General features: G+C 32.3%; 1 protein-coding gene across 1 annotated transcript; it reads left to right on the top strand.

Annotated features, from left to right (window-relative positions):
- The first annotated feature begins 3,433 nt into the window (after positions 1-3,433).
- Positions 3,434-5,088, top strand: LOC145632922 (putative pectinesterase/pectinesterase inhibitor 28). The gene is made up of 3 exons (XM_081685244.1): positions 3,434-3,778; positions 4,410-4,767; positions 5,081-5,088. Exons 1-3 carry the CDS (start codon positions 3,434-3,436, stop codon positions 5,086-5,088), a joined length of 711 nt encoding a protein of 236 aa, XP_081541370.1.
- Positions 5,089-9,413: the final 4,325 nt, after the last annotated feature.

The following is a 9,413-nucleotide window of genomic DNA, read 5'->3' as shown; positions in this document are numbered from 1 at the left end:
AAACTCAATAAGGAAGTAGAATCGAGCCAACAGTGTTAGAACCAATCAAAACAAGAAGGCAGAGTTCTGGCTCGGTATTGGAAGAACACTGCGCGAGACAACAGAGTCTGTCACCAGAAAATAACTCCGTCGCCAGACGACAAGGTTGTCGCCAGGCGACGAACTCTATTTTCTCAGAGCTAGTTCCTACATGCCTCAGCAGCTTTCTGTGTTCTTAGAATTTTCCGGTTTTTGCAGTATTATTTCGATTCTAGTTGTGAAAGATATTTTTCAAATTTCCTATGTGTAAAAATCCTATGTTTTATACTCATTTCGGATGGTCTATCCAATGAGGACCTTTTTATGCATATGACAATAATGTTAATCAAAATTACGCACATGAAATACTTAGAACTTTTCGAGTCTCATCCGCTCATTCTAAATCATTGCCAAAATAAATTTTAGGAAATAAAATAGAAATCCTCCCTAGTAGAGTCGCCAAAAACCTGTAGGGAATATTTCAAGCACTACCCCAAACTTGAACCCCACTGTGACAATACGTACACTTGAATATGGTCGTGTCCAAAGGGAAGAAAGCAAGAGCAAAAGAGTCGCCAACAAGTTTTAGGAACTTGTAAACCGTTCACAGGGTGAAGGTTACACCCCGCAACGATCTATAAGATCGTCAACTCCAATAGATCTAGAACCAAGACTGGTGTTCGGGGATGAGGGTACGAATGAAAGAACCCGCCCTATAAAATAGGCCTCTACTTTATTCTACTCGTATTCATGTGCGCTTTCTGACTAACATGCAAACATTAGATTTTACCCTAAACCTGTTTAATCTATGTTGGTTGAATATTAATGCACAATTAAATCTATTATTGGCGATCACTTGAATTAAAATCATATTAGACTAAATCAAATTATTAATTATCTTATTAGACGTGGTTTCAAATACAAATTCCCTTTAAACATGCATAAAAGGCGTAATCAAGCAATAACAATAAATATATATCAAGCTACATAATAATAATCATAATTATCACATCATAAGGCATAATAAAGCTTAATAATCGTAGCAAGATCCTAGGCATGATACTAGAAAGTTTGATAACAAATCCTAGCATGTCACTAAACAATAAAGATCAAAGCTTTTAACCTAACATGATACTAACATTATATTAGAAAGAATAAGAGGCACCCTAAACATGATACTATAAAGCATTAAGAACATCATAACATGATACTAGGAATTAATCAAATCTAAACATGCTTTTTACATTTAAATAAAAAGGGAGTAAGCTAATTACTTATTTTGAAGCCTCGTACCTCTTTCTAATAACAAAATACACGAGTTAGTAAACTTCAATAAAATAAAAAAATCAAATAATTGAAAGAAAGAGTTAAAAAGTTTAGACTGGATTTGGGACCAAACCCTCAGAAGGTATCAACCTTTCACGTCTAGGGTGAAGGCAACTTCGAACTTGGTTAGGTGTGTCTAGATTTAATGAGTGCGATATTGTGTTTGTAAAAGGGTTGGTTTAGAAATAGAGAGAGAAAGCATAAGCTATATTGCTTAAGAGAGAGAAGAGAAGAATTAGATAGTTCTTAATGAAAATTGGTTGATTTGAAAACGAAGGTCAAGGACCCTATTTATAGGAAAATAGTCCAGAATCTAATAGAAAATAGTCAGAATTTGAAAAGGAATAAAACTCCATCTTGTTGCCAACCAGCGGTGCAAGACTGTTTTTTGCGGATTTTGTTTTTATCATATCTTTTGATCCAGAAGTTCAAATAACGCATATAATATGTTGTGAAAAAGCTCTTGAAGTCTACTTTCCAACCCAATTAGAATCAGATTAAATTATTTGTATATTAAAAGATATGGCCGAAATAGTGAAAGGATGTCAGTTTTGGATAGAGTTTCCTATTTCTTTCATATCTTTTTCGTTATAGCTCGAAATTAATATTATAATATATCATTGCAAAGATAATTTCAAGGTCTATCCAACCATTTAAAATTTGGATAAATATTATGAAGCTCAAAAATAATATCTGACTGTCTTTGAACATCTTTAAATTCGAATAGAATTAGGATTTTAAAAAAGAAAAGTTTTATTCAAACTCTTTGAACTTATCTTTTCAAAAATGGATAATTAAGATCTTTTAGAAACTTATAGAAGCTTCTAATCAATCCTAATTAGCTTAGGAATAGGATTAAATCTTTGGACCCTCCTCATGATCATTGGGTCATAGGTAAAATCCGGTTTGGGCCCAGTTTAGTATTTTGGCCATAACTTCCTCATTATTCATCGGAATTGGGCTTATAATATATCGTTGGAAAGGTCTTTCCGAACCCCATCCAAATTCACTATTATTGGACCCTTATCATGGATCAAAATAAACTGGAATTGACGTTTTCATAGAGCAGGTTTTCGAAAACAGAAAGAAAGATTTTTAATAAAAACTACCGCATCACTAGACTTTTAACACTTTCACTTCATTCGATTATGATTCGACGCGAAAAGTATTCATTACTGGGTTTGGTTTTGGGGAGATACAATTGGGTGTCTACAATAATAATACGGTAATCCCAATTAATAATTGATTAAAAATGAAAATAAGTCATTATGCATAATTCGATTTAGATAATAATTCGGTAATACATTATTTTTAAATAATCCAAGTTTCAGTAGTCATTCACTTTTAACAGGTCCAAATGACAAATAATAGATTAAAAATGAAAATAAGTCAAACGTGTCAAATCATTATAGAACGGATGGTGCATGTAAATAACATAATAAGAATATTAAAAACATTCCTCCTCTGTTATTGTAACTACCCCTATTTGACTAGGCACAAATGTCAATCCAGAACTTTGACCAATAATATACATAATTACCAATAAATATAATTTTAAAAACTTGATATTGTCCGTAAAAAATAATAACAATTGATATTCAAAAGTTATACATAGATACAATACCAATAAGTACCCACATTTTTTTATGTATATACTTTATTAACATTATTGATCAATGTATTATGTGAATTATGTAAAACGTCAAAATAAATCGAGTACTTTAAATAATGGAATACCATTTAAAAGTGGAACTTATATGTATCAAATTAGATTCTACTAAATATATTATGAAAATATTAAATGTATCGTGAACCTAATTCTAGCCACCAAAAATGTGGCATGAGATGATTAATTAGATTCCCTTTTAAAATTCTATAATTGGAAAACACCATCACAAAGATGGTTCTTGTTGATTCTTCCGATCTCTTCTATTGACCTCACATTAAGAAAATAATCTCCTTGTGAAAGAGAAAACAAAAAAATCAACTAGGAAAATTAAACAAAACCAAATTTTACTCGGGACAATTTTAATAATCACAATTTATCATATGTAAAATTTCTAATGCATCAAATTAATAAATAGATAAAATGTCAGGCGATCATGACTTCAATGTCGAACATACGAAAAAGAAGAAGGTAGCTTTCATTGGTATATCTTCTTTAATGATGCTAGGAATGGTTGTAGCCGTGACCATAGGAATAAAGGACACGGGCAATGGAGGTAAGTATAACGACGATGATGATGGCTTAGCGACGTCTTCCAAGGCAGCCCGATCAGTATGCCATGTAGTTGAATATCGTCATGCTTGCGAGAGAACTCTTGCTCATATCCACACATCTGATCCTAACAAGATTGTTCAAACTACTTTTAATGTTGCCGTGGTTAAGCTTGAGGGTGCCTTAGCTAAATCTAGTTCAATTAAGGTTAAAAAGGTAAAAATACATCATACATTTTTATTTTACTATTTTTTTAAACACATTTTTATTTTATTATATTGCTAAATGCAAACTTTTTTCAATGATTTTACCTATAGACCTCTCATTTTTATATTTCATAAAATAAACCATGCCTTTTCTTCTATTTCCATTCTATAAGAGATAAAACAAATGTAAGGAAAAATCAAATTAAAACATTATATTGGAATTACAAAGGGTTTGAAAAAAGTAATTTCAAATTCTATTAAAATTAATTCCCAAATTCGACCTATAAACACCCTTATTCTGTAGCAAGTCAGAGTTATGTATACGTAGATGATTCTATTTTATAAAAATTGAATAAAATTGCAAATTCTATTTTGTGTTACATAGATAAAAAGAATTAAATATTTCAAGAAATTGTATTGAAATAAGGGATGATGCAAATCTTGTTAGCCGACCTAAAATCATTTTGGGAAAAAAGATTTGTTGTTATTGTTGTTTTCTTGGTGGTGAAAGCTTTAAATATAATATTTTTGATGTCACAACAAGTTATTATTTGTACAATTCATTGAATATTTTGTTATATTATTAGAATTGCTCGTTCATCTGTTAATATAATACTTATATATCATATATGATTTATTAGGATGATCCTAGAACTAAAGGAGCATTGGAAACATGTAAAGAAGCAATGGAGTATGCAATTGGTGACCTTAAACGTTCAATAGACCAAATGGGTCATTTTGATTTACGTAAGAGGGATGAGTGTGTCGAGAACATGAGGGTTTGGCTTAGTAGTTCCATGACCTTTTTGGAAACTTGCATCGATGCGTTCGAAAATACAACCGGAGATGCCGAAGAGAAGATGAAGTCAATGTTAAATGCTCCAAGAGAACTTACCTGTAATAGCATGGATGTTGCAACTGAGCTCTATACAATTTTTAAGTCTTTGAAAAATACAAATACAAAGCAAGCTCACAAGCGATCGCATGCTGAAGAAAAAGGTATGTTTGAGTGTTGCCACTTTCACACACTTACCTCCGTTTTATAATATTTTGTGCGATATTTACTTTAATTGCTCCAACACATTATGCACAATCAATGCTTGCTTTCTTTTCTTTCTAAGCTGTCAGTTTTCTTTATCGCTCTTATCATCACATGCATCTTTATTTTTCTAATTTATTATATAATTGCAAATAATATTTGCCTATGCGTCTCCTTTTAGTGCAAATATATAATTGGAAACATAGGTATAGTAATACCTTTGACTCTTTGAGTATGATTCCTTTGATATAAGAACTTTTGATTATTTTAAAGATAAATAGTTTTAGATTATGATTTGTGGAGAGGTTTTTCTTAAAAAAAAAAAAAAAAAATCTAACTTGTTATGATGCTTTGTTATTTGTTTGTAGGAATGAGTAAAGATAAGGCAACAAATATTGTTTATTTAACTTATACTTTCTTAATTTACCAAGTAATTGCAAGATTTATTTTCAACATGGGGGATTCATCCATCCTCTTATTCATATTTTCAATCTTAATAAATACTCCAATATTCTTATTTTAACATGCTTTCCATTTGAGCCTTTTTAAAAAATTCAAGTTATTTTTTATTCCTTTTTTTTTTTATTTTAAGCAGAGCAAATCAAACCACAAGTACACAACAGACAATTACAGCTCAAAAGAATAAGGTCTAAGTTAACATCAAAATCAACTTCCCGTATTTTAAATATATTTTTTTCTTATATTATATATTTAATATCACTCTAATATAATATATATCCCGTGCCTCCAAAACCCCAACCAAGCCTCCTCATTCACTCCCGCCTAATTACCCTAATCCCCCAATTTCCCATTAACCAATCTAATTTCAATTTAAATTTCAAAATAAAAGAAAAAAAAATCTAACTAATTGCGTGTAGCATACTATCACAATCACCATAAAATGAGAACAACTGCAAAACTACTCTATTTTAATCCCCCCAATTTCCCATTAACCAATCTAATTTAAATTTAAATTTCAAAAAAAAATAAAAATAAAAACATCTAACTATAGTATATACATTTTACTATCTTACCTCGCAAATCATATCCTATAGTATATACCTTTCTGCACTTTCTATTACTTTATTTACTTTTTTCTTACACCCACCTACCTTTTTACCGCATCTCTTTCACTTTATTATTTTTCCTACACCTTTTCATGCATTGATAGAAATAAATGTCTATAGTATGTGAGTCTAATTTAAGTTTCAGAAATGGGGGTGGTATAAAATAAAAACTGATATTATGAAAGTATATTAATATGACGAATCTATTAACACATGACATGACTATATTTTTCCAATACCTGTAAAAATGTCAAAACTGGAATTGTTGCAATAGTTAGGGCACTAATCAAGTAATAATATTTAGAGACAATATGGTTCATAAGCCATAGAATTAAGTTAAAAGATCAAAAAGGTAAACTCTAAAGGTGAAATTAGGGTGCTGATTTTGAGCATAAATCCGTTTGGATTTAGAGATTGTGATACAATTATAATTATTTTTTTAGAAAAACTGGTAAAAATAATCCTAACTTTTGTCCATTCGCTCAAAATAATCCCAACTTTTGATAATTTTTAAATAATTCGTACTTTAGGTGTTAATCGCTCAAAATGGTCCCAATCGGTCACCTAACCTGTTATAACAGTTAAGGTAACATATGTCACCACATCATTGGTTGAAAAAAAAATAATTTTTTTAAAAAAAGTAAAAGTGAAAAAAACCTCAAATCAAATTTCCAACCCACGAACCATCCTCCCACCACCACCCACAACCCAAGTCCGGCAACCCTCCTCCCACCAGCAAATCCTAAGTCGCCGGTCGCCACTCTCGCTCCGCTTGATCTCTTTTCCGCATTGGCACCGCCCTCCCTACCCCATTCCCCTAAAACAACCAAACCCCCAACCCTAAAATCCCTAAAAATTCCCTTTCTCGCCGCATCAAACCCACAACCTAGGGGTGGTTGGGTGCTTGATGCGACGGGCGAAGGAGTTTTTAGGGATTTTGGTGGGTTTTGGGGATAAGGGTTTGGTGGTTTTGGCGAAATGGCAAGGGAGGACGGTGCCAGCGCGGGGGAGGAAGTCTGGGTGGAGCGGGGGTGGCGGTCGGGAACCTAGGTTGTGCCGGTGGGAGGAGTGCTGCCGGACATTGGTGGTGGCATGGTTGTCGTAGGTTAAGCTACTGGATTTTTGTTTTGGTTTTATTTAGTAAATTTTTTATTAACCAATCCCGTGGTGGCACATGTCACCTAAAACCAAAAAAATTACCTCTTGAACAGGTAACCGGTCACTTGGGACCATTTTGAGCGAATAACCCCTAAGAATAATAAAATAATTGGGATTATTTTGAGCGAACGGGTAAAAGTTAGGATTATTTTTACCATTTTTTTTAATCTAAGTTCAAAATGAACAATTATCTGTAGTATGAGACAAGAAAAGTAGTGATTTAAAAAAAATAAAAATAAAATAAGAAAAAAAACTTAATAGTCTGTATACATGATGACTTGTATATAATAAGGTGCTTTATACCCTGAAATTTACCTAATGTGGTTATCTCATACTCCGTATTAAACATTGTCATATACTAGGCCTATTCACGGATCGGATATCCGATCCAAAATGATCGGATATCCGATCCAAAATGATCGGATATCCGACCCATCGGATATCTAAATTTGATATCCGAATCCGATCCGATTATTTCGGATATTTGATATCCGATATCCGAAATCATTCGGATCGGATATTTCGGATATCCATTATCCGATATTATTGAAAACTCAAAATTGATTATGCGTATTCATATATTCAAAACACTTAAAGGGCACATTCATCTAAGCAGAACTAAAATGCAGCACAAAACAAGAAAAAAATATCAAAATCAAACTCCCTGGTTAATCAATATCTATATCTCCAAAAATCATAAAAGTATAATAATAGCCCAGACATTGCAGCATTAGATACACGAACATCCCTAAAATTGCTCGAATTAGACAAATTCCTCCACAAAATCATCAGTTTACCACCCATCCTATCCCTAGAATCTAAAATTTCATGTTGAGGAGTATAAAGCAGTAACAAAAAATAAGAATTTTATCAAAAATTAATAAATAAGCACGAAATTTAGAAAATAAGAAACAAAAAATTATCAGATTGAAATCTTGGCATATTTCTCGTGAAGAAGATCATGGCGTAATACTCGTGAAGAAGATTTGGCCGGGTGGCGGTGGGGTGGGGTGGCGGCTTGAGTGATTGAGTGTAGAGAGAGAAGGGGAGGAATTTAGGGTTTTTACTTTTTAGGAATTTAGTGAGAGATTGAAAGTGAGTAAGGTGAAGAGGTGATTGTTTGACAATTAATTTATTTTAAGAATATTTTTTTTCGGATATCGGATATCCGAAAATTTAAAAACCAATATCCAAAATTGTATCCGATATCCGATTTTTCGGATCGGATATCCGATCCGAAATGAAAACTCGGATCGGATATCCTAAAATTCAGATCGGTTGCGGATCGGATTTTCGGATTCTCGGATAGTTTTGTACAGGCCTACGGAGTACTATGTACACATTTTACAATATAGACTCAAAGATTTGGCGTGTGTATGTGCATGACATGCAACTAGTAGTACAAATATCACTCGAAATTGCAATTTTCAACGAAAAAAAGAAATTAATTCTTAGGTTTTGTTGTATTACATTATGAATCAGTTATGAATAAAAATTCATCAAAATCTTGACGCTAAAGCTTCTACTAGTGTATTATTTTAGGGAAAGTTACTAAAGAAGGCGAGGCTCGACTTTGGGCGGATTTAAGGGAGCGAAAACTACTTCATGAACGTGGTGCGAGTATGAAGGCAGATGTAGTAGTATCTAAAGATGGAAGCGGTAAATTTAAAACTATAACGGATGCTTTGAAGGAAGTACCACATATAGATGCAAATAAAGTGGGAACCATTGTAAATAAAACATTTGTGATCTACATCAAGGACGGCATCTATGAAGAAGAAGTTCGAGTAGAGGCAACAATGTCGAATGTTATGTTCGTAGGTGATGGACCGACTAAGACAATAATCACCGGGAAGAAGAGCTTTGCTGATGGTTTTTCTCTCTACAAAACAGCAACAATTTGTAAGATAATTCTATTCATGAGCTTATTCTATATTGACTATTTGTATTGAATCATATTTATTTATATGCGACCGTAACATAGTAACATAATATGCAATAGATAATTATCTACACAAAATTATAAGGGTTTTCTAATTAGCATGAACAAAAAAAATGGTTTTATATTAGTAATTTTTTAGAAAGTACCTTATGATGCCTTAATATTGATAGAAAATTACATAAGGATCTGGACAACTACACCATACAACCAAAGGTGTGTTTTATGACCATGTTCTCACAAGTTACCAGTATATGAGAAAAGAAAAAACTTGGTTAATTGTATTGATCATAGCTAATGTACAATTGGGGATAAGTAGTATTTTGTACTCCGTATTGTTAATGACTTTGAATAAGAACCAAAAATACTAAAGGTCATAAGTTGTCACAATCCTATGTGTCCTGATGATGTGTTGGATAAGGATGATGAGAATGTGGATAAT

Source organism: Chenopodium album, chromosome 5 (assembly GCF_948465745.1).
Source record: "Chenopodium album chromosome 5, dcCheAlbu1.1, whole genome shotgun sequence".
NCBI lineage: Eukaryota > Viridiplantae > Streptophyta > Magnoliopsida > Caryophyllales > Amaranthaceae > Chenopodium > Chenopodium album.
Note: the sequence above shows the minus strand (reverse complement) of the source record. Positions and strands in the feature narration are given on the sequence as shown.

Bases quoted from the DNA above. Each gene is read 5' to 3' on its own strand.
- LOC145632922 (XM_081685244.1), top strand. From the start codon at position 3,434: ATGTCAGGCGATCATGACTTCAATGTCGAACATACGAAAAAGAAGAAG. The intron at 3,779-4,409 runs GTAAAAATACAT...ATGATTTATTAG, and splicing joins GTTCAATTAAGGTTAAAAAG to GATGATCCTAGAACTAAAGG.